The following is a 25,167-nucleotide window of genomic DNA, read 5'->3' on the forward strand; positions in this document are numbered from 1 at the left end:
CCCTCCTCCCCCACTCATCCACAGGTATTTGGGGCAGTTTTCCCTTTTTGGGAGAAATCCGAGCGATGCACTGAGGCACCTAATTAGAGGTGGGAGAAGTGAGGCTCCAGGGCTTCCCGCTGAGCCGGAGCCACCGAACACCCAGGGCAGGGAAAGGCGGGCCGGGAGCTGCGGAGAACTTTGTTTGTGTTGGGAGCTCAATGGCGGCTCGGGCCGGGCCCGTTCCAGGCCTGTTCCTCATCTCCGCCCTTCCCCTCACACAGCCCGGGGGGCCCTGAGAGCGCGGGGCGGGGCTGTGCCGTGTGCAGAGCCCGCCGCTGGCTGCGATTGGCTGCTGCTGCCGTCACTCGTGGCTCTGGCGATCGCTGATTGGGCAGAGCGGGGACAAGCCCGGCCCCGCTGGCGCCCCCAGGGCGGCCGTGGGGCAGGAGAGCCGCCATTGCTGGAGCGTCTGTGCGGGCCCGGCAGCGGCGGCAGCGGCCGGAGCCCGGTGAGGCGGCGGCGGAGCTCGGAGGCGGCCCCAGCCATCGCAGGTGGGAGCCGCGCTCGGTTCTGCGGGGGCTCGGGGCTCGCTGCGGGCCCGGGAGGGGGCGGCGGGGGGCTGTGGCGGGTGGCTTGTGCCGTGGCCGGCCCGTGTTGGCCCTGGCGTGAGGGCGCTGCGGGAGCGGCTGCCCGCGGTCTCCTTCCCGCTGGGGCCTCGGCAGGAGCCGGTGCCGGAGCAGCGCTGGCTCGTCCCGCTTCGTGTCGGTAGCCCGGAGGTGGCTGCGCTGTGCCCGGGGCTGGGCGGGAAAATTCCCGGCGCCAGAGGTTTGTGTGGCCAAAGGAGGCAGAGGAGCGGTGTGAGAGTGACTTTATTGCTGCCCAAAGGGAGAGGCCGTGGGGCATTTGCCGTGCGCTCTCTCCAGCTGCTGGAGGACGCGGCCTCGTTTTTGTCCTGATTTTCCCGGCCGCGTGTCCCTGTCCCTTTCCCCACTGGCGGAGGTGCTTGGAAGGTTCAGACTTCCCCATCTGCCTCCTGCATGTCCCGGTTAATATGTACCCACCACTTTTGTAGAACATCCGATATTGATGGCTCTGTTAAGTCTTTGTTCTTCTGGAAGTTCAGGAATTTAGCGGGACTTTGTCTGAGCAGCGGTCCTTGCCAATTAGTAACATTTTCTGAAACTGATGCTTTTTCCCATTGCTTCCTTATGTACAAGTCCGTGGCCCTATCTGCAAGCAGATTCACTCATTGACTCTGTTTTTTCTTCCTGGGTGTTCTTTGATTTTGGGATTGCTCTCAGTGCCCTCATTCTCTGTCCTTTTGTAGCCGTTTGTGGCTCAGGAGGCCTGGCTGCCCCCTGCATCCCCTTGCTCAGCTGCTGAATGAGCTGCACTCAGCAAGGTGTGTGCATGGTGAAAAGATGAGAGTTGCTGTAGCACATAAGAGGAGAAACTGCATTAGTTTAAACCATGGTCTGCCAGGGAACCACAAAAAAGTTGCCCGTTCCCATCCTTTCCACATTTGGACCGGTACATTACATTTTTCTTATATCCTTTGTTATGTGTTTCTCCACTTTTCCTCTGTGATCTATTTGCCAACAGCAGTTTGAGTCATTTAACTTTCCACAAACTCTGCCTCCTTTTTCTGCTAAAAGATAATCTGACCCCATCCCATGGTGAAATGTGTTCCTCATCTGAGTGGATTGGTTGGGAAGTCAGGAACTGGAGCTGTCTGGTTGGTATTATTTTGAAGACATCCTGTAATCTAATTATGCCATGGAAATGATAAATGGGTTCTCTGGCTCCTGATATGAATTCATTAGGGTTCCCCGGGGCTGGCCCATGGTGTTGCAGGATTTGTTCTGGTGGCCATTCATCTTTTCCCCATTTTTTGGTGCTCCCTCCAGTCAGGGCAGCATCAATTTTGGGCTTTTCTCTAATTAAATCAGCACATACTTGGATTCCCAACTGATTTCGCTTGGGGTAGCAAAAAAACCCCAGTGCTCTAATTCACCCTATATAACATAGAAAGTGAGAGCACAAGTTGAGGTGGTGAGTGGGATGATTCTCCCCCATTTTTTATAGTGAAATTTTCACAACATTGTCCATTTGCAGTTTTCCTTTTTAGCTTAACCAATTTCTGCTGCAGTCAGATATCCTCACCATGGGCTCTGCCTTTAGCTGTGCAAATTCTGCCTGTGCCCCCAGGCAGAGCTTGGGGTGAGGGGCAGAGGAATTCAGGCCAATTCCTCCCCCAGGCAGGAACACCCTGGTACATTGTCCAGGCTTTGCCCCAGAGGTGTTAATTTGCATTACTAAAGCTCCTCTCCTGGCTGCCTGGAATGAAGCTTCTCTTCCAGGGCAGCCATGGGATGACTCACATGGAGGGCTCCCTCCCCCATCTGCTTTTTCTTTGTTGTTTTTTTTAAACAATTTTCTATTAACTGTTTACATTTTAAAGGGCCTCCTTTCAAGGTCTTCTAGTTTTCAAAATGCAGCTTAATGGTGAACATGGAAAAACCCATACCATAATGTTGCCATCGCTAAGAGCCACACACAAACATAAAAACAAAAATTAGAAAGAAATCAAGTATTTTCTTTTTCTTCTCTGACTAAAAACTGATTCTCACACCCCTGGCCCAAGCAGAACTGACAATATAAAAGTAGAATTATTGCAAAAAATTCTTCTAATGGTGTAATCCTTTCACTGAAACTGTGAAAAGCAAAAACTCTCCAACAATGTCTTTAGAGAAATAAAGCATTCCTTGATTCTGAACAGAATCATTTCAATCACACATAGTCTGCATGTGCAGAGAAAATCATTCCATGACATGTGAGTTTTACTAGATGTTTCCTAAACTTTATTCAGTCTGAACCCATAGAAATTCATTGGTTTAGTGTTCATTGTTTCCAAGGTGTGGAGTCCTTAGTGTTTGGTTTCCTGTTGCATCCGGAGTTCTGTGTCTCTGATGTGAATTAGGTCTGCACTCCTGGATTTCCTGCTCAGCCTTTTCCAGACCCCCTTGGATCCCCATTCCTGGGCCCTGGGACCCCCCCGCATCTCCTTCCCCAGCTCCGGGACCCCCTGCACCCCCTTCTCCTGCACCAACAGCGCCCTGCACCCCCTTTCCCGGGGATCCTCCCCTGGCAGCCCCTGGATCCCCCGGTTCCGTCAGCCCGGGGACCCCCGGAGCCCCATTCCCGGCCATCCCGGGGCACCGCACCCCCAGGCCTCCCTTTCCAGGGAAAGCTGAGCTGGGCACGGGGCTCTCCAGCCGCTCTGGCATTTCTGATCACCCAAAGGAGAGGGAGAGAGCAGCAGAGAGAGAGGGAAGGAGATTGGGAATCGGGGCTCGGGCTCCCAGCGCCCGCTCCTGCTCCGCCGGGGCTGGGGAGCCGCAGCCGCAGGAAAAATGGGATCCGCGGATGCCGGGGCTTCCCCCGCTTTGGGCCGAAGCTGGCGCGTTCCAGGCAGAGTTTGGGCGCAGGGCCCGGGAGTTCAGCCCAGTTTGTCCCGGCGGTCCCGCAGTGCGCGGCCGAGGAGGGTCCCGGGGGATCCCGGGAGGGGATCCAGGGGAATTCCCTGGAATTGCCCCGTCCCCTCCCCCCGCGCTCCCTCGGGCACTTTCGCTTCCGCCTTGGCCGCCCTGCGCCGCCGGGATCTGCCCGGCGACCGGTGACGTCACTGCAGTCTCGGGCTGCCACTGGCGGGCAGCGAAGAGCGGCGCCAATGGCGGGGCCGGAGGCGGCTCTGGGGGCGGGGCCGGAGCTGTGGGCGGGGCCGCAGCGGAGCAGCGCGATGGCTCCAGCGCTGGGGCCAGGGGCGCTCCCGGGGGGCGGCGAGAGGTGAGGGGGACCCCCGGCACCGGGACTCTTTGATCGCCCATTCCGGAGCGCCGAGGGGCCCCTAAACCCCCATTCCTGGGCGCCGCCATCCCACCGAACCCCCATTCCCGGCCGTGGGTCCCACCCTGCACCCCCTTATCCGGCGCCAGGAACGCCTGCACCCCTTTCCCGGCCATCCCGCCTCCCGCAGCCCCCAGAGCCCCCTTCTCCTTGACCCATTTACCCCCCGGACCCCTATTCCTGCCTCTCCCAGCAGCCAGCCTCTCCTTTCCTCAGCACTCAGGACACCCGGGACCCCTATTCCCAGCCATCCCGGCTTTCCCTGCCCTGTCCTGGCAATGGGGACAGCGGGGACCCTTGGAGCTCCCTTTCCTGGGTACAGGAACGCCCTGAACTCCAGCCATGCCACATCTAGCCAGCCCTAGCCTCCCCTCTTGTCACTCCTGGCATCCCCAAATGCCCTTCCCGGCTCTCCCCGTTCCCCCTTTCCTTCAGCCGTGACCCCCCCGATCCCAAATCTCCAAATGTCCCCCCAGTTCTCCTCTTCCTGCGTTCCCTGCACGCGGCGCTGTCGGAGCCCGGCCCGGGCTTCCCGCAGTCCATGTCCATGGGGTCCCTGGCTGGGATCCCCTTCCAGCGCCGCCGCAGCGAGCGAGGCCGGGCGGAGCCGAGCCGGGATCTTGGGATAGCCAGGGCCGGGATCTTGGGATAGCCAGGGCCGGGATCTTGGGATAGCCAGGGCCGGGATCTTGGGATAGCCAGGGCCGGGATCTTGGGATAGCCAGGGCCGGGATATTGGGATAGCCAGGGCCGGGATCTTGGGATAGCCAGGGCTGGGATCTTGGGATAGCCAGGGCTGGGATATTGGGATAGCCAGGCCTGGGATATTGGGATAGCCAGGCCTGGGATATTGGGATAGCCAGGGCTGGGATATTGGGATAGCCAGGGCTGGGATATTGGGATAGCCAGGGCTGGGATATTGGGATAGCCAGAGCTGGGATATTGGGATAGCCAGGGCCGGCACAAGGAGCGGCACCGGCACGGGGCCAGCGGGGAGCTGCAGATGCTGCAGCAGCGGCACAGCCAGAGCGGGGCTGAGCGGGGGGAGCCGGGGCTGGGGGATCTGTGGGGCTGCGATGGCAACTGTGGCACCGCCATGGGGATCCCTGAGATCCAGGCTGAGGGATTAACAAATTCCCTGGCTCACAGCTGCAGGGAATGTCTCCAGAAATATGTCAGATATGGGTGGGAGGCGCTGGAGTGTAAAGGTGGGGAGGGCAGAATTCCCATGGGAATATGGGAATTGGAATGTGGGATATGGGAGGGCAAAATTTGTGACCGTGGGAATTTGCATGGAAATTCCATGGATGGATCTCAGACATCCCATTCCCGTGAGACCTCCACGGATGGATCCCACTGCTGTCCAATTCCCATGAGAATTCTGTAGATGGATCTCACTGCCATGTCATTCCCATGGAATTCCATGGGCAGATCTCCCCATCCCACTGCCATGGGAGCTCCAATCCGGTTCCCCCCCACACCCATCCTGGGGGTCGCCCTGTTCCTTGCCCTCCCCACCACCCACAAGACTTCTGGGGGTCCCTCCCATTACCCACCCAGGCCCCCCAAACTCTTCCTGGTCCCTCTTCTTTCCCCCATAATGGGAATTCCTGGAAGTCCCCCCATGTCCTCTCCCCCAGGACTTTGGGGATCCCACCCGACCTGTCCCTGCACCCCCAGATTTCTTCCACAGCCCCCCTGTGATGGTGGAGGGTGGGGGCCGAGTGCTGGTGCCCCCCTGCCTGCAGCAGATCCAGCGGTGAGGGCAGTTCGGGGGGTCCCTCAGCATTTGGGGTCCCTGGGATTTGGGGTGACCCCCCGGGCCCCCCAGGATCTCCCTGAACACGCTGACGCTGCCTGTGCACAGTGAGAAGGTTCAAACCCAGCACGGGGTCCCCAGCACTGCCACCCGCATTGCCCAGGTACCCCCAAACCTGCCGAGAACCCCCAAACCCCCCGGGACACCCCAACCTCCCCGGGATCCCAAACACAGCCCTGGATGCTCCAAAAACTCCCCAAAACCGCAAAACCCCATACAGACATTGAGAAGGTTCATACCTGTCATGGGGTCCCCATGTCCATCACCAGCAGGTTCCCCAAAACAGCCTTGAGATCCCAAATTCCACTCCCGGGATCGCCCAAATTCCCCCATCAGGACCCCTGTAAACCCTCTTGGGATCTCCTAAGAAACCACCATGGCCCCAAAAACACCCAGAACTTCTGAAAATCCCCAGGAACCCCTCATGAAGGTTTATACCCAGCATGGAAATCCCATCACCTTCATCGGCATCACCCAGGTACCCCCAAACCCCTCCCGGGACCCCCAACCCCTCCCGGGCTCCACTGCCGGAACCAACGGGAGCGGTGTTGCCCTTTTAAGAGGAGTTACAGTGGGACCCGACAACACCGGGGGCCCTTAAAGCGGCCATGGTAGAGAGAACCCCCAAAATCCACCCTGGGGGACAAAACATCCCCTACAGGGGCTTGGGGTGGGGACACCCCTAAAAATGTCACTTAAAGCCGTCATGATCCCCCCTCAAAAGGGGCTTGTGGGGCTGCGGCCGCACAAACACCCTAAAATGGGGAGGAAAAAACACCCCTGTAGTGGTGGGATCCCCCCCAAAAAAAACTTGAAAAAGAGAAAAACTCCTCTTGAGAGGGGCCTGAAGACCCTGAAGGGCCCTGGAAGAGGGACAAGATCCCCTCCTGTGCTGGGGCCTCCCCGAGCCGGGAACTCTCCCGTTCCTGCACTCGGGGGAGCCCCGAACGACGGCGGCTCCTGGGCTGAGCCCCCCTCAGCCGGGGCTGCGGGGGGAACTGGGGGGGCTGGGACGGGGCTTGGGGCTCCTGGGGTGAACTGGGGGACCCTCAGTGCTCCCACCTCCCCCTGTTCCCCTGTCCCGCCCCGTTCCCATTGTTCCCCCAAAGCTCCGCTGCCCCCAGCTCGGTTTGGGGGGGACCCAGCCCTTTCCCATCGTGTCCCGGCCCGGCCCCGCTCACCCGAGGGCTCCGAACCACGCACAGGGACAGAGGAGGAGGAAGAGGAGGAGCAGGAGGAGGAAGAGCTGGAGCAGGCAGAGGAGGCTCCACCTGCGCTCCCCGCTCTCTGCATCTGCAGCTCCTTCGGGACCATCGCCCCCCATCCCGCAGGTGCCCGGGGAGGGGGAGCTCGCCCCAAATCCCCCGGGGCTCCCTGGCTTTGGGGTTTTTGGGGGGGATGTTTGGGGATGGCAGGGCTCCAGAGCCGAGCCGCAGATGCCCCTCGGGGGCACCCCGGGGGTCCCCGGGAGGTGTTTTTGGGGGGTCCCGGTGGCGGTGGCGGCAGAGCCCCGGCAAAGGGGCCGGGGGGATGCGGGTCCGGCATGGCCGGGAAAGGGGTTCGGGGCTCCCGGTGCCGGCAGTGGCTGCTCCCAGCATTGCCCAGTTGTTCCCGCCTTGTGGCTCCAGTTTCCTCTGCGCCCCACGATAAGCCAAATCACTCCCAGTCATTCCCTATTAGAGTACAATTTGTCTCCATTTTGTCTCATTTTTCCACATTTTTCCCCAATTTTTCCACGTTTTTATCCAATTTTTCCCATTTTTGCTCTATTTTTTCTAATTTTATTCCATTTTCATTACAATTTTCCCCATTTTTATCCTATTTTTTATTTTTCCCTAATTTTTTCCCCATTTTTTCCTATTCCCCTCCATTTCCCCATTTTTATCTCATTTTTCCTCATTTTTTTCCAGTTTTTTGATTTTTTTTCCTATTTTTCCTCCATTTTTACTCAAATTATTCCCCATGTTTTCCTATTTTACTCATTTTTTTCCGTTTTTAATCTATTTATTCCCCATTTCACCATTATACCTTTTTTTTGCTCCATTTTCCCCCAGTTTTTTCCCCATGTTCTCTCCTATTTTCCCCATTTTCTTCCATTTTTTCCCCATTTTTGTCTCATTTTTACCATTTTTATTTCCATTTTTACCCTTGTTTTCCCCATTATTTTCCCCATTTTTATCCTGGTTTTATCTCATTTTTCCAGAATTTTATCCCAATTTTCTTCCATTTCTTTCTCCCATTTTTCTAAATTTTTCCTCCATTTCCATCCCATTTTCCCTCATTTTTTCCTATTTTTATCCCATTTTTTCCCTATTTTTTCCCTATTTTGGCTCCATTTTCCCCTATTTTTGCTACATTTTTCCTCCCATTTTTCTCGCTTTCCCCCATATTTTTTTAGTTTTCCCCAACTTTTCCCCATTCTTCCTCCATTTCTATCCTGCTTTTCCTCGTTTCCCATCATCTTCCCCATTTAGTTATCCCAAAAATTGAAATTTGGGGGGAAAAAATAGAAATTTTGGTAGGAAAAGGTTGCTTTGGGGACAAAACTCCATGAATTTGAATCACAGCTTTCCTATGATTTTTTCCTGCTTTTTCCAGATTATTTTCCTCTTTCTTTTCCCATTTTTTCCCAATATTTTTTCCAGTTTTTTCCTAATTTTTCCCACATTTTTTCCTGATTTTTCCCAGGTTTTTTCCCCATTTTTTCCTGTTTTTCCAGTTTTTTCCTAATTTTCCTCTTCTGATTTTTTCTGATTTTTTCCCTCCTTTTTTTTCCCAATTTTTCCCAATTTTTTGCCAGGTTTTTATCAAATTTTCCTGATTTTCCCCTGATTTTTCCCTCTTCTTTTCCCAAAATTTTTGTCTTTTTTCCAACTTTTTCTCAAATTTTTCCCTGATTTTTTTGGTTTTTCCCAAATTTTTTCTCCATTTTTTCTCTGATTTTTCCCAATTTTTTCCCTGATTTTCCTCCAAATTTTTTTTTTTCTGATTTTTTCCAGGTTTTATTCGCTCTTTCTTTTCCTGATTTTTCTCTCATTTTTCACAATTTTTTTCACATATTTTTCACTTTTTTTTCCTGATTTTTTCCTTTGATCTGTCCCAGTTTTTCCCCATTTTTTCCAAAATTTTGCCTGTTCATTTCCTAAATTTTTCCTTGCTTTTTCCCAATTTTTTTCCCATTTTTCCAAGGTTTTGTCCCCCAGTTTCTTTTCCTCATTTTCCCCTTGATTTTTTTCTCTGTTTTTTCCCAAATATTTCCACCATTTCTTTTCCCCCCATTTTTTCCTGATTTTTCCCTGTTCTTTTCCTGTTTATTCCCCAATTGTTTCACAATTTTCCCCTGATTTTTCCCGGTATTTCCAATTTTTTTAACTGATTTTTCCTGATTTTTTTCCAGGTTTCTTTTTTCTCTCTTTTTTCAATTTTACCCAATTTTTTCCCAACTTTTTCCTGAATTTTCCCTTTTCCTTTCCCAATTTTTTCTGGTTTTCCCCATGTTTTTCCTGATTTTTTTCCATTATTTTTATCTGGTTTTTTCCAGATTATTTTTAATCCTTTTCCTGTTTTTTTTTCCCTGATTTTCCCCTGATCTTTCTTTTTTTTCCACTTTTTTTTTCTAATTTTTTCCCAATACTTTTCCTGGTTTTTTTGCAAGCTTTATCACACATTTCTGGTTTTTCCTTGATTTTTCCAATTTTTTCCCGAATTTTTTCCTGATTTTTTCTGGTTTTTCCCATGGTCTTTCCAGCTTTCTTTTCCTGATATTTTCCCTGATTTTCCCCAATTTCTCACATTTTTTTTTCATGATTTTCCTACTTTTTCGTGATTTTGCTCTCTTCCTTTCCCAATTTTCTTCTGGCTTTTTCCCAATTTGTCCTCAAATTTCCCTGAGTTTTCCCTGATTTTTTCTACAATTTTTTTCCCATTTTTTCCTACTATTTTTAGATTTTATGCCTCTTTCTTTTCCTGATTTTTCCAAGTTCTTTCCCAGTTTTTCTCCTGATTTACTCAGGTTTTTTCCAATTCTTCCTGATTTTTCCTTCTTTTCCTATTTTGTCCTGATTTTTCCCCCATTTTTCCTGATTTTTTCAAGATTTTTTCCACTTTCTTTTCCTGATTTTTTTCCCCAATTTTTCCCATTTATTCCTTGAGTTTTCTCTTCTTTTCCCCCAATTTTTCCTGATTTTTATTCATTTTTTTTATTTTACCCTGATATTTTTTTCCCCCCTGATTATCCCCTTCTATTTTCCATTAATGTATCCTGCTTTTTTCCCCATTTTTTCCCCACTTTTCCAGTTTCCTTCACACTCCCAGTCTCATCCCAGTCACAATCTAATCCCAGTAACTCCCAGTCTGATCCCAGTAACTCCTAGTCTGATCCCAGTCACTCCCAGTCTAATCCCAGTCACTCCCAGTATGAGGCCAGTAGCCCCCAGTTGCTCCCTGTCAGTGCCAGTGTGACCCCAGTAGCCTCCAGTGTGATCCCTGGGACTCCCTGTCTCTCCCAGTATATCCCAGTCAGCCCCAGCACGCTCCCAGTCATTCCCAGCTCCTCCCAGTTGCTCTCAGCATGATCCCAGTTGTTCCCAGCCACTCCCAGTCAATCCCAGTATGATTCCTGTCACCCTCAGTGGGATCCCAGTCTCAGCCAGCAGGGACCCAGCTGCTCCCACTGTGATCCCAGTATGATCCCAGTTGAGTGTGATCCCAGAATAGTTGTAATTCTTCCCAGTTCCTACCAGTATGATCCCAGTTGTCCCTGGAATAGTCCCAGTCCATCTCAGCATGGTTCCACTCACTCCCAGTTGCCCCCAGTGTGATGACAGTTGTTCCCAGTGTGGTCACAGACACTCCCAGTATATCCCAGTTGCCTCAGCAAGGTTCTGGTTACCTCAGAATGATCCCATTCTTTCCCAGTTACTCCCACTTACTCCAAGTATGATCCCAGCTGTGGTCTCAGTCACCTCAACATGGTTCCAGTACCTTCCAGTTGATCCCAGTTGCTCCCAATGTGTCCACATTTTCCTCCCAGCATGGGCCCAGTAGCTCCCAGTAACCCCCAGTCAGGTTCCATTCGCACCCACTGTAATCCCAGTGGTTCCCAGTGCTATCCCTGTAGGAGCCATTGTCACTCCCAGTATGGTTCCAGTCACTTCCAGGATGATCCCAGTCACTCCCACTACAATCTCAGTCACTCCCAGTATGAGCTGTTGTACCAGCCACCCCCAGTATGGTTCCAGTCACTCCCAGATACTCCCAGTATGGTTCCAGTCATGGCCAGAGTGACTCCCTGTCACTCCCAGGATGGGCCCAGTTGCTCCCAGTCACCTCCAGCATGGTTCCAGTCCCAGCCAGCACCTTTGTGGTCACTCCCAGTATGATCCCAGTGTCCTAGTTTAGGGCAAATCAGGAAGGAAAACTCCAAATGGGGATCTCCACAGGGAAATGCCCCTCCCCACCAACGGGTCCGGGAAAAGGGAAAAAAAAAAAATTCCTTGGAGAGAAGTGGAGAAAGCTGTTTATTTAACAGAAATTGAGTAATATTAAATAATAAAATTATTAAATAATAAAACCTCTTGCTGTTTGATGGGATGGTAAGTCTAGGAAGAAAAGTCTTTTTTCATGTGGTGCAGCTCGGCTCGCTCAGGTTGTTATCAGTCCCCCCGGCGCTGGAAAAGTGCCGAGGCCCAGGCCCCGGTGGGCCACAGGCGTGAGCTCCCGGGGTTTGGCTGGGTGTTCAGTCCAGAGCGGGCTTGCACAGATCCAAGAAAATTGAAAAAAACAAGGGTCCGGGGAACTCCTCTGCCTCAGCTAGCTAAAACTAACTAAAAGCCAGAGAGAAGCTCTGTCCCGCTGTCTGTCCGTGCTGCAGACAACACAGTCCAGGAGCCGGGGTGCGTGGGAGTGATGTCTTCCTTAACACACTGCGCGCTTCTTCTTTCCCCTCTCTTACTTTCAAAGACAGTCTTAAAGGTGCAGGACTTAATATATAACATAAACCAGACGATTGGGGATACCAGTATCATAAAGTCACCCCAGGACACCCAGCTTGTTCCAGCAGGATCCCAGTATGACCCCAGCATGGGCACAGCCGCTCCCAGGATTATCCAGTGTGCTTCCAGTTGCTCCCATTTACCTGCACTGTGGTTTCAGTCTCTCCCAGTCTATCCCAGTTGCTCCTAGTCACTCCTTGGGTGCTTCCAATGTGATCCCAGTTGCTCCTAGTCACTCCCAGTCACCCTGAGTGCAGTCCCAGTTGCTGCCAGTATGGTCCCAGTATTGCCCAGCATGGCCCAGCTGCTCCCACTGTGATCCCAGTAGGACTTCAGCATGGTTCCAGTCACTCCCTGTTCCTCTCTGTGTGATCCCAGTTGCACCCAGTTTAATCCCAGTATAGTTGCAGTCCCTCCCCAGATGATCCCAGACCCTCCCAGCATGGTTCCAGTAATGCCCAGTTGCCCCTGGTGCAGACCCAGTCAATCCCAGTTGTTCCCAGTTGTCCCCAGCATGGTTCCCGTTGTTCCCAGCATGATTTCAGTTTCCCCAGGATGGTCACAGACATTCCCAGTATATCCCATGTGCCCTCAGCATGCTTGTGCTTACTCCCAAGGATTCCCAGTTGCCCCAGTAGGGTTCCAGTTACCCCAGTCCAAACGAGTCCCTGCCAGTGCTGCCACTCCTGGGATCCCCCAGCCCTCTCTGTGTTCCCCCCTCCCACATCTCCCCAGAGGAGCCCCAAGGGCTGGCAGTCCCCAGCCAGGGTCCCCAGCCAGCCCCAGGTTGGATCTGCAGCCCCCAATTTTCCCAGTTTCCCTCTCCTTTTCCCCGGGCCGGGTTCCCCCCGTCCCCAGCGGGTGGGAGCAGCGGAGAGCCCCGCGCTGCCCATCCCGACCTGTCCCGGCTCCATCCCCGCTCCTGCCGTGGGCTGTGAGGGGTTTGGGAACGGGGCACCGAGGGTGTCACTGCTCCTGGGGGAGGAGGAGGAGGGATGGAAGAGGAGGGATGAAGAAGGAGAGTGAGAGGGGATGGAAGTAGGAGCACGAGGTGGGGTTAGGGAGGAGGCGGATGAGGAGGGATGGAAGAGGAGGGACAAAGGAAGATCATAGAAAGGAGGAGGAAGCACGAGGTTGAGCACTCCCTGAATTCACAGCCCCTCAACCGTGGGATTATCACCCCCCATCCCAGAAATGACAGGAGAGGGGGAGCTTGGCCCAGATAACCTGGAGGGTTCCTGGGTTGGGTTTTTTCGTGGGTGATGTTTGAAGAATGAAGAACTAAAAAGCTGAGTGGAAAATGCCCCTTGGGGGAACACTGGGAGGTCCTGGTGGCGGCTGCTGGCAGAAGCAGCCTGGAGGAGCAGAGCCCTGTGTCCCCCAGGACCCCAAATTTGGGATCCCTGAGAGGGGGAGAGCTGTGATTCACAGGACCCTCAACAGCCTGGAGAGGGGCAGGGGGGATTCCTTGGACCATCTGCATCCCCAAGCAGAGAATAAGGGGACAAGGGACCCTGGGACCCCAAAAACCTCCAGCATCCCTAAATGTTGAGATAGAAATGGGAGAAACTTTTTGGATTCCTGGCCTTCTCAAAAGAGTGGGCAGGGCAGGGACCAAGTAGACTGGGGACCCCCAGGGCAAGCGTGACCCCCAGCAGCTGGGACAGGGGGGAACCCATGAACAGCAAAGGGGAGAGACCAGAGATGGGAAAGTCCTGGGAGGCATTTTCAGAGCTGAATATTGGTGTTTGGGAGGTTTATATGGGCACCAGATGGCTGGTGACTTCTAGAGATGGACTTGGGCAGGAGGAACCTCCTAACCCAGTGTGCTCATGAATTGTATTTTCCCCAAACCAGGATTTCCCATTCCCAAACCTAGACTGGATGGAGAAGGAGGCTGCGAGGAAGAGGAAGATGCCCCAGGACACCCAGGCAGGTGAGGAGGAAGTCAGTGCCCCTTTCCCCCTCTCTCCAGCTCCATCTCCCAGCCCAGCCTGGCCCCCGGCTGCAGGACAACCCCGCTGCTGACGCCGTCCTGCCGGGGACGCACTGGGGGGATCTCCTTCCCCTTCCCTCTGGCACGGAGGCAAATCCCATCCTCTCCTTGTCCTTCCTCCCCCAGACAAGGAGCTGAGGATGGAGACCAGGGAGGACAAATCCCCACGGCAGAACCTCATGGAAGAGGCTGATTTGAGCAGCTCCACAGCACAGGAATCCAACGGGGAGGAAAATCCCCAGAGATCCCACAGGAGGAGGGGCTCCAAACCCATCCCAGGGTGCTCTGAGGAGGAAAGACCCACCCTGTGCCGGGAAGGCAGCCGGAGATCCAGCCAGGGCTCTGAGCTGGTGGTCCATGAGCAGCTTCAGGATGGGGAGAAGCACTACAAGTGCTTGGAGTGTGGGAAGAGCTTCAGCCAGAGCAACAGCCTGATCCAGCATCAGATGATCCACACCAGTGAGAGGCCCCATGAGTGTATTTACTGTGGGAAGGGCTTCAGCTGCAACTCCAAACTCATCATCCACCAGCGCATCCACACTGGGGAGAGGCCCTATGAGTGTCCTGAGTGTGGGAAGAGGTTTCAGAGGAGCTCCACTCTCCTTGTACACCAGCGGATTCACACAGATGAGAGGCCCTTCCGCTGCCCCGACTGTGGGGAGGGCTTCAAGCAGAACTCCCACCTCATCACCCACCAGCGCATCCACACTGGGGAGAGACCCTACGAGTGTGGGGAATGTGGGAAGAGCTTCAGCCACAACAAGAGCCTGATCCTCCACCAGAGGATCCACACTGGGGAACGTCCCTATGAGTGTGGGAAATGTGGGATGACCTTCAGATGGAGGTACCAACTGACCCTCCACCAGATGATCCACACTGGGGAGAGGCCCTACGAGTGCTCCGAGTGTGGGAAGAGGTTTCAGACCAGCTCCACTCTCCTCGTGCACCAGCGGATTCACAGGGATGAGAGGCCCTTCCGCTGCCCCGAGTGCAGGAGGGGCTTCAAGTACAACTCCACCCTCATCACCCACCGGCGCATCCACACTGGGGAGAGGCCCTATGAGTGTCCCCAGTGTGGGAAGAGCTTCACCCAGAGCTCTAACTTGACCAAACACAAACGGAGGCACCGGTAAGGGAAGCCCATCGTGCGCTGCCCCAGCTCCATCGCCCATCAGAGGACCCACGTTGGGCAGAGCCCTGATGACCCACGTTCCCAGTGATCTGTGTTGGGAACACACTGGGCTGGTGGTCATTTTATTTTGGTTTCAATTATTTTTTGATTCATTCTCATCCCTTTAAAACCAACAAATGGTGGTAAAAATCAAGAAATTCATCAAAGGCATCTAAAACCTCACATTTTACTAGTGCTTCAAGGCAATCTGGGAGATACTTGGGAGTATTCAGGGGTTGTGGGGTTATTTGGTGGAGTTGTCTCCATTTCTTGGCACTCAAAGAGACAAGAGGGATCGATCTGTCACCTCAAAACCGCTCAGTCCCACTGAAATCTACTCAATCCCACCCAAAATGACTGGATTCCGCAGCCCCTCAGGGTGTGTTGCCTTAAGTTTTAGCTTTCATATTTTTCATATTCTGCACTGCCTAGGTTTGTAGTTTTGAGCTTCCTGTTAAGTGTTAGTGAGCTCTCTTCACAGAGTAGGTAGACAAAACAATTCCTTTTCTAGCTTGATACCAAGGACAGTCGTTACAAGTTCCATGCCCAAAAGCATAAACAAGGGTGGACTGTAGAGAGAAAAGAAGAAGGATGGGACTTCATCATCTGATGCTGTAACTGGACAATGAACCCAAATATGCGGATGGACCTAAACTTCTAAAAATGTGACATCAGTTGTCCATTTTTGTGACCATTTTTGCTCCATCTTGGGTGTAGCCCTGGCCAGGCTCTTGTACTGCCCAAGGTGTATCTGTAACATGCTGGTTGTGGGTGGGGAGACAAAATCCACGACTCGTGCTCCAGTGCTCATCAGACAAAACAGCCTCGTTTATTATTCAGAACTCACTTGAGTACCAAATTCAAATTTCCCAGGCTAGACAGCCATTGGCTGATACTTCCCTCCCTGCCCTGCATCTTGGCCAGTGGTGTGCAGTGGTTCAGACATGAATTAGGCTGGCTGAATTAGATTTGTGTTATGGCTAAAGTAGATTTACTGTTAAATTAGATTTGTGTTATGTCTAGATTTACTTTGTCCAGTCCTGAGCAGCTGTACTGTGACCATACTGTGACAATTCACCCTTTTGGGTTAAATTAAAAAATATGAAATTCTCTCTTTTATCCTATCTGCAAGGGCCCTTTGCAGACATGATAACAGGGACAGCATGGGTTTAATTTGAATGAAGTTTTCTAATTAATTTGACACAATTCTCTTCAGCAAGCAATATGCATTGTGTACTAAATTGAGTTTGCAACACTCACTTCCAGGAGCTGGCAGACAGGAGCACAATCCTTCAAGCTAACATGCCACAGGTGGTCTACTTATAGTTAAAAGTTACAGCTTAACATTAAAAAACAAGAAACTATTTAGAACTGAGAGTATACCTGAACTCTATAAACAAGAAACAAAAAACATTCAGCATTAGTTTTAACCGTGAGAAAAACCGAACTTAGCAGAAAAAGGGTTCGGTAAAATTTGTAAACGAACAGTTTTTAAATGAACTGTCTTTTCAAGAGTCTGATTTTCATGGTGAATAAGTTGTTCTGGTTACTCTTCTTCAATCTGCTCCATCACATCCGTAGAGGTACTGTCAGGAGGGTGTTGTTTGTGGTCTTTGGCTGTATGATTTACTCTTTCACATTTACACTCTTTCACACTCTTTGCATTATCACTTCTTTGTCCCTGAGCTGTCCCCTGTGGAATGGGCTTGTGTGGACAGTTTATTTCCCCGTGGCCTTGTTGTCCACACTTGTAGCAATGGGGGGTGAGTTTAACAGCAGCTGTAATAGAATTGGCTAGCATATCCATGTGATGAGATCCAGTCCCAACCTTAGCACATGCTCTAATCATCTTCTCCAGAGATGGATTCTCTTGAGGTAATGCAGCTATAATTTTTCTACAGTCTTGGTTTGCATTATCTCGTGCCAGTTGTAGCATTAATTGACCCCTTGCTTCACTGTTTGCGATTTGCTTTTCCATAGCATCTTGCAAACGTTCTATGAATTGCATATAGAGCTCATGGGGGTTTTGTCTTATGCTTGAATAGCTTTGGGTTGGCACTGACAAGTTGGTAATTCTTGTTAGAGCTCACATTGCTAAGTCTTTCACTTGTGTTAGAATTGCAGAGTTCAAGCACTCTGGGTTTGGGGATCTTCTGATACTGCTGAATGATTTATTGTATGAACAGCCTTAGCTACTTTGCTTTCTGGGGTCCCACCACACATTCCTCCCTTTTGTTTTTCAATAATTCCTGTTAAAGTGCCATGTGCTCTTTCCACAGTGACCTGTTTTATTGTTATTTGAGGAACGCCAGTGTCACGATCCGCAAGGTGGGATTCGTGATGTGGTTCTTTTAGCCGGTCTTAGAGTACAAAAGATTATCAGCAAACCAAGGACTTAAACAAGAAAACACACTTTATTGAGTGCTCATCAGCACTAATATGCGATAGAGAGAAAAGAGGAGAAAGCAAGGCATAAGGAAAAAAGGGTATGGGGATTATAGCTACCAACGTCAAAGTCCACTCAGCCGTCCAATGACGCAGAGTCTTCTGTCTGTTGCGGAGATCTCAAAGGAAGGTAAGTTTGGGGTATAATTTTATAGTCTTTTGCAAAGCGAGGGGCGCAGGGCCAAAACCAGAGGAGATTGATGATCATTGTGATGAAATTCCATTGCGTGGGGAGCAGGTGTAGGGTACAGAGTGATCCATGTCTTGCAAGTCTTTGCTCACCAGCAGGAACAAGGACAAGGTGTTGTGGAAAACCCATTGCACCGGGTACCAGGCACAAGCCTCTGCTCACCAGCAGGAATGAGAGCCATGAGTCGTGGAAAACCCGTTGTGCAGGTTACCAAGCCTCTGCTCACCAGCAGGAACAAGAGCAGTGTACCGTGCAACCACCTGCAAACAATCACTGAGCAAACATCCATCTCAGCTAGGCCCAAACCCCCAAACCAAGTCCCTTGTGATATTCAGGATCTCAGTCTCTGTCCTTGAGACGGTTGTGAGACAGATGAGGGAATCTTCGGACCGTCTCTTACACCACCCCGTGGCTCACAATCGTCGAGGTCTTTCTGCACGATGTTGTAGTGCTGCTGCAGAATTCTCTGAAGTCTTCAGGACTCGTTACAGTTGGTAGTATATCCCAGAAAAAACAGAGACAGGTAGTAGGGAAAAGATAAGGGACAGAAAAAGGAAAAAGAGAAAACAAAAACAATAAGAAAATCAATATATTGATTTCAAAGAAAAACTATTCCATATATATAATTTCAACTAAGACTTACATATTGGTTTCTTATCTTAAAGCAAACAATAAATTATATTCTAAAATACACCATGATAAAATGATTAACCTCATAGTCACAATGTCAAATTATTTATTGTAGTGCCTGCATAATTCATCGAGTATCGATAACCTTAGGGGTATCAGCAACATGTAAAGTACCAATCATGTTGTGTGCATCCATTATGGAAGTCAATTGTGTCAACCTCTTCATCATTCTCCAATTCAGGATGTACAAAATTGCTGATAGAACAAAACCAAGTAAAACTAAAACCAAGAGGACGATGATGGGATGACACAATTTGTTCAAAACACCTGTAGCAGTTGGTGACCACCCAAAAAGAGTGTCCCACCACTTGTGTTCAGCATCTTTCCTTACTCTTTCCAGAACACGACGTATTCCTTTCACATTGTGGTGAACCGTAACTAAGGTCTTTTGTCCATCCTTTTTGATCTTTTCCAAAATTTCGATTAAATCCTGGTGAAGCAACAATTGCCTTACCAGAGTAAAGTTCATTCCAATCGGAGCAGGCACTAAACGATAAATCAAAGTGTAATTATACTGCAAAAGATAATATGAAGTAACTGGAGCTAAATAAGAAAAGTCACAACCTATAATCTCAGTAAAATTGCATACACAAAAATTTGAATGATTCTTAGTATCCACTACTATGTTTTCTACAAGCATACTATCACAAGCAGTTCTCAAGCATACACATCCATTGCCTACATACACAAGCACTGTTTCAGAAGTGTCATTAGGATGGATTTCAAAATGACAGATATTCTGTTCTGTGTCTAAACAAATGTCTTGAGCTTTGATTGCATTACTTTCACAGATAAACCCTTGTTGTTCCCGGACAATACAATTTTCCAAACCAACAGTTTGCCATTTCCCACCAATCTGACGGGCCCATTCCCTATGCTCTAAAGGATAGAGAACAGCTCCGTCATGATTCAGCCCCAATGCAATGATAGGAAAGATTGAATGTACTGAAGCATTACGTATTGTCAACACAAAAGCTGTGGCTGTGTTTGTGATGGGATCGTAGGTAAAATTTACCAAATTCCACCAAGATTGAAATTCCTTTTCAAAATCATTGGCATTGTCCCAGACTATTTTCCGAATCTCAGTGGGAAAGGTGCCTTCTTCACCCTCTCTGATAATTGATGCAGCAACTGACTGCATCCACAACTGGGCTTGAATACAGCTAAGAGCCAGAGAAACATTGTTTTGGGTAGCACTGAGTGCATCAATTATTAATTTGTGATCATCTACATTTACCCTTTCCCAATTTGGTAATATGTTTGATAGCAACCACTGTTGGGTTCCCAAAGCAGTTAAAGATGACCTCAGTGGTTGTTGTATTTTGGTCAAATCTTTAGTTGCAACAGCCAATTTATTCATCAATACTTCTGAATCAATACTATTCAAAATTCCTAGTCCTGATCCCACGACACTGGTTATATCTCTTGTCATCCGTTTGTGAAAAGAATTTCGCTTTCGCAACCAGGTTGTCCACCCCTCAAAGGAAGTTTGCAAAAAAGGTGAACAAGCTGGCTGAATCTCTGAGACATTGTTTTGCATTAGTAATTTAACTTGTTTGATAGACCATGCTGGATTAAATAGCATTTGTTGTTGGCCAGTTTTCCTGATTACATAGGGTCCAATTTCAGAAATTTTTGGAGTCAATCTAATTGGTGGTTGTGTGGTAGGTAGTACAACCTGAACATTAAGCTCTCCCCAATATTTGGTATTTTTTTTACCACACACGACTTTGGAGGACAATTGTACAGCCGTTAAATTCAGCCAACAATCTTGATTCCGAGTTTCACAAGATATAACCTGGCCACGAGATCCGGCAACTTGACTGTGTACAGGCTCAGTATGGGATCCGGTACTCAGTCTGCAGCGTATTGAAACATCATCACCTTGAGTTAACAGAAAAGAAGGGAAAACGTTAGTTTTACCATTCAGCACAAAAGGGGTATTTACACCATGGTATGTGATTATCACACTTAATATAGGCCTTGTTACAGCATTTATTTTAAATCTGTGAATTAAACCTGTAAATCCTATTTGCCAAGTGCAGGTCACGTAAACTGGTCTGGTTAAGGTAAAATTGTACCAGCAGTCAGTGGATTCACTTCTACAGAGCTTCGTGCTTTCAACATTGTTGGTGCTCGGATCTAGTGTGTAGTTTCCAATGTTCTTCTGACGGCAACACAATATGAGGGGATCATATTTGTCGCATTTCCAATCTTCTGTGGAACAAAGTTCTGCTGAAATATTAGGGTGCAAACTGCTTGTTAAATTCGGTTCAAGAAGGTTTCCGGCAATTGTAATGGTGGAGGCTTTTTCATAACGAGATTTTTCTATTTTCCTACATCCTATCTTAATTTCCTCCCCAATTGCTCCTGTTAGTATTCTAACCCAATCCTTTTGATCCCACTCCCAGTCACCCGGGCGGTACACTTCAGAGTTATGCAGTACTACAATTGCTAGATTTCGCTGATGGTCTCCAGGGTGATGTCCTATGGCATAGTTGCTGGTGACTGCTTCGGACCATGGCCACTCAGTCAAGTTTTGGCCATGATATTGCGGCAGGATGAAAAGAAGGATTAGTAGTGTTATCATGGCTTATTCAATTTTCATGTCCCTCGGAGTTCTTCTGTGAAAGTAAAAGAAACAACAGATTCTGCCACATTGGGGCAGGAGATTAAAATGAAGGAATTATCCAGCGTGTGTTTATCCGATGCTCCTTCCCCAGGGCATCAGATGCTACCCACGCATACTTGTTCAAGGGAACTTTCAGTATCAGTGGCACTTCCCCTACTGTGGGGAGGTCCACCAAAACCGGCTGACCAGGGTAGTGCGCTGGATTCTTAGAATCGTTTGGCCCCCATGGTGCAGGGATGATGTTAGGAGCTTTTGGGCAAAAGGCAGTGATTTTGGGACACCCATTCACCCCCCATCTATCATTTATAGTTTTGACAGCTTTCCACAATCGAACATCCCAATTCCCTTCATGTGGTTTCAGGAGTCGCTTAAGGAGACCATTGGTTCTTTCTACAATCCCGTTAGCTTGAGGGTAGTAAGGGGTGTGAAAGGTCCATTTAATTCCCTCATCCTTTGCCCAATCTTGCACAACTTTAGCAGTGAAGTGAGAACCATTATCAGATTGAATCTCTTGTGGTTTTGGAAAAGTTCCAAACCATCCCTGCAAAGCCTTAACAGTGTTGTCACCAGTGGCTCTGTTAAAAGCATCAGCCTGAACTAACCCGGACACAATTTCTACCCCTACCAGCACAAAGTGTTTACCTCTTGACTGTTTGAAAGGGCCGATATAATCGACTTGCCATGCATCCCAAAGTCCTTTGCCTGTTCTTAAATGCAAAGGGTCATCTTTCAGAGGGTGTCTTTCCAGCCGCTTGCGGCATTGCTCACAGGCTGATATACATGTTTTGCACATTTCTCTGGTAACAGGCCACCCTCGAGCAAAAGCTTCTTTATACAGATCCTTTACACCTGTGTGTTGTCTTTTTACATGCAGCCACTCTAATAAGTGATCCCAGTCATCTGTAACAAGTTCCTCCTTTAGAGGACTTATTCTTGCCAGTTCATCAACTGCATTGTTCAGGTTACCAGCTAAATCTCCATTTGTTTGATGTGAAGCCACCCAACCTACAGCAAAATTTCCTTGGGTTGCAATATTTAAAATTTCTTGCCATTTTTCCTTCTGCCATACTGGAATCCTATTTACTTCCCAATCATTTTGTTGCCAAAAAGAGAGCCACTCTGTGCATCCCTTAAACACAGCATAGGAGTCAGTGTAAATATAAACTACAGAGGCATTCTGTGCCTCTCGTTTGAAAACGCTCCAAACAGCTATTAATTCACCCACTTGAGCACTGCCTTCTCCTTCAGTAACTATTTGTTCACCTGAGGAAGTGTGGAGAGCTACTGCCCGGTACTTCCATACCTTCCCTTCTCGCTTGGCAGAAGCATCAGTGAACCAAGAGTTTGTTGATTTTTCGGGGGAGAAAGGAGGGGCTACCTTAATTACAGAAACAGGGTTTTCGTGACCATCAGCCAAGCTCTCGGTTTCTTGTATGGCCAGATTTTTTATCGCTCCTTCAGTTATTGAAAAGATGTTACAGTAATGTTCGATCTGGGCATACCATTTTCTTACTGAAGCCCTCTGTGCCACCCCGTCAGGGGGGGGAGTCCCAGTAGTAACTGTTCTTATAACTTTAAAAGGGCCTCTCAGCACTATGGGTTGTTGTCGTGTAATTTTCTCCACTTCTATGAGAGCTATGCTGACCACAAACAGTCCCTTTTCCCAAGTGGTGTATCTCTTCTCAGCATCTTTAAAGCCACGGGAGAAAAACCCAACAGGTCTTGTAGGGCCTTCTGGACCCCGTTGCCATATGTGAACTGACAGTGCTGAAGCAGCAAACCCCCATTCTACTTGGAAAGGATCTGTGGGATGTATGGGACCCAGTGCTTGATAGGCTATTGCTTCAAAGATTAACAATTGCAATGCCTCTTCTTGGGAAGGGGTCCATTCCCATTTCACCCCTTTTCTTAACAAATCATAAAGGGGTCTGGCAATTATTGAAAAATCTGGGATGTGTTTTCTCCAAAACACTAACAAGCCTAAAGCTTGTTGAAGTTCTTTCTTGGATTCAGGCATTTTAATCTGATCTAGAGTGGTTAGGGTATCAGGTGGGATACATGTCATACCTCCCTTCCACCAGATTCCCAAAAACTTCACTTCTTGTGATGGTTTCTGAATTTTTTCTGAGGGGATTTGTAGGTCAAGGCTTTCTAGGTGAGATATTATTTTTTGCTGAACCTCCCCCACTACTTCCTTTTCCTCTCCCCCCACAAGAATGTCATCAATGTATTGATAAACAGCTATATCTTCAGGTTTGGATATTTTTTCTAATTCTTGTGCCAAAGCATGGTGTGCTAAGGTGGGAGAGTGTTTGTACCCTTGTGGTAATCTGGTGAACGTGTATTGCTGACCGTCCCAAGTAAAAGCAAAACGGTCCATGTCCTCTGGCTGTATAGGTATCATAAAGAACATGTCTTTGACATCTATAGTTGCCATGAATGGGTGAGCTTTTTCTTGAATTGATATTATTAATTCAGCTAAATTTGGAACCGCTGCAGTGAGGGGATCTGTGTTGGCATTTAGCCTGCGAAAGTCAATGGTAAGTCTCCATTTTCCATTAGGTTTCCGCACTGGCCACACTGGAGAGTTAAAAGGGGAATGAGTGTTAACTATTACCCCTTGATCTCGTAAATCCTGAATTACAGTTTTGATGCCTTCCTTGGCACCAGAAGGGAGAGGATATTGTTTAACGTTAGTGATTTTACTGTGTGGCAGGGAAGGTGCCATTTGGAGCAAGTTAATGTTAAGACGTTGTCCTGGGTTGCAGTATATTCTATCACCATCCTCATGTACTGTTGAAACCAGGTGAGGCAGTGCTCCCTGCCTCCCCCCCCCCCCCCCGGGCTACCTTCTGTTAATGGGCCCATCAATGCCCTGCCCCATGACTCATAGATAACTTCCCCCTGTATTGTCCCCTGTTAATGGGCCCACCACTGCCTTGCTGCATGACTCAGAGATAACTTCCTCCTGGACTGTTTTCTGTTAATGGCTCATCAAGGCCTTATCTCATGACTCACCATCCCATTGTGAGATGCTCCTCCCCGAGGGAGGAGCCAAGCATTCCATACTGGATATAAGCTGAGAATTCGAACACCACAGCAGCCCTTACCTACGGGACTTCCAGAGGACAAGAGCTACTGCTGGACTTTCAGCTGAAGACCAGACCCCCTTTCTTCCAGAAGATCACGCTTCAACAAGACCACCTCATCTGGACGACTACCATCACCCTAACAGGGTTCCAGGCTGTATTCTGACTCTGTCAGTGTTTTTGATATTATTGCATTTATTCTTTTTATCATTTTCCTATTAAATTATAATTCTGACTTGCGATCTCTCACTAGTTTGATTTCAAACTAGTACATATTTTGGCGCCCAACGTGGGGCATTAACCTGAGAGAAAGTCAGAATTGCAATTTCATATTAACAGAAACCTATCCACCATGGTGGTTGGCTTGTCTATATGGGTACTGTATCTTGCTCTCTATATTTTCCCTCACATGGGGAACTACTTGCCTGTTGTATTGCTCCTGTTGAGACCAGGGAATGGTATGAGAATTGCTTTATTGGTTTATTATGCTTATGGCATGATAACCTGTGAGGCAATGAATACCATTCGGAATATATACTCAATTTTGTTTGCTTGTCCTAGTCTGGGCTGCTACATCTGGGACCTTCTCAACAATCGCACCCTGCCCTTGGTGGGAAGAGTGGAGAGTGGTTTCTTCCAGCCTTTCAGGTCAGGCACAGCAGTTTTTAAAAATATTGAGTTCTCTCTGGATGCCAAGGACAGCCTAGTCTTGCTGTTTTGTTTTCTCTGCATGGCCTGCACCATGTACACCATGCTTAGAAACAAAGCACTGTTTGGTGTGGTACAGCGTCTTCTTGAGGAGGAAGAGAAAAGAACCAAGAGCAGAGCAACAGCATCCATGACCACACAGACTGCCACAGAGGAGAAAGGAACCAAGAGCAAAGCCACAGCGTCCGTGTCTACGCAGACTGCCACAGAGGAGAAAGAAACCAAGAGCAAAGCAACAGCATCCGTGTCCACTCAGACTGCCACAGAGGAGAAAGGAACCAAGAGCAAAACAACAGCGTCCATGTCTACGCAGACTACCACAGAGGAGAAAGGAACCAAAAGGGCCATGAGCACCTCCACACAAACAGTCACCGAACCAGAGCAGCCTAAACCGGTAGAAGTTGCCCCCATTCAGAAAAAGAAATCAAAAAGCAAATCAGTCCGCATAGTGACTGATGAGGGTGAGGCAGAACCTTCACACGCAGCGGAGGAGACAGAACCAGAGATTATCACTCGCTCTCTATCCCTAGGTGAGCTGCGTGACCT

At 49.2% G+C, this 25,167-nt stretch overlaps 2 protein-coding genes across 2 annotated transcripts; one reads left to right on the forward strand and one right to left on the reverse strand.

Annotated features, from left to right (window-relative positions):
* The first annotated feature begins 438 nt into the window (after positions 1-438).
* LOC111943666 (uncharacterized) lies at positions 439-15,976 on the forward strand. Its single transcript, XM_086872510.1, has 4 exons — positions 439-533; positions 6,832-7,059; positions 13,433-13,636; positions 13,823-15,976. The coding sequence occupies exons 3-4, from the start codon at positions 13,585-13,587 to the stop codon at positions 14,827-14,829; spliced, it is 1,059 nt and encodes a 352-aa protein (XP_086728636.1). The 5' UTR covers positions 439-533; positions 6,832-7,059; positions 13,433-13,584; the 3' UTR covers positions 14,830-15,976.
* A 1,698-nt stretch (positions 15,977-17,674) lies between these two features.
* Positions 17,675-20,865, reverse strand: LOC147647166 (uncharacterized). The gene has a single exon (XM_086872495.1). The coding sequence runs from the start codon at positions 20,780-20,782 to the stop codon at positions 18,260-18,262; it is 2,523 nt and encodes an 840-aa protein (XP_086728621.1). The 5' UTR covers positions 20,783-20,865; the 3' UTR covers positions 17,675-18,259.
* Positions 20,866-25,167: the final 4,302 nt, after the last annotated feature.

The sequence above is a fragment of the Cyanistes caeruleus genome, unplaced genomic scaffold (genome assembly GCF_971803275.1).
Source record: "Cyanistes caeruleus unplaced genomic scaffold, bCyaCae1.hap1.1 HAP1_SCAFFOLD_65, whole genome shotgun sequence".
Lineage (NCBI taxonomy): Eukaryota > Metazoa > Chordata > Aves > Passeriformes > Paridae > Cyanistes > Cyanistes caeruleus.

What these genes read in the sequence shown, in the direction of transcription:
- LOC111943666 (XM_086872510.1), top strand. Translation starts at nt 13,585, where the DNA reads ATGGAGAAGGAGGCTGCGAGGAAGAGGAAGATGCCCCAGGACACCCAG. An exon ending in GCCCCAGGACACCCAGGCAG is followed by an intron (nt 13,637 to 13,822) that starts GTGAGGAGGAAG and finishes TTCCTCCCCCAG; the next exon opens with ACAAGGAGCTGAGGATGGAG.
- LOC147647166 (XM_086872495.1), bottom strand. Translation starts at nt 20,782, where the DNA reads ATGATAACACTACTAATCCTTCTTTTCATCCTGCCGCAATATCATGGC.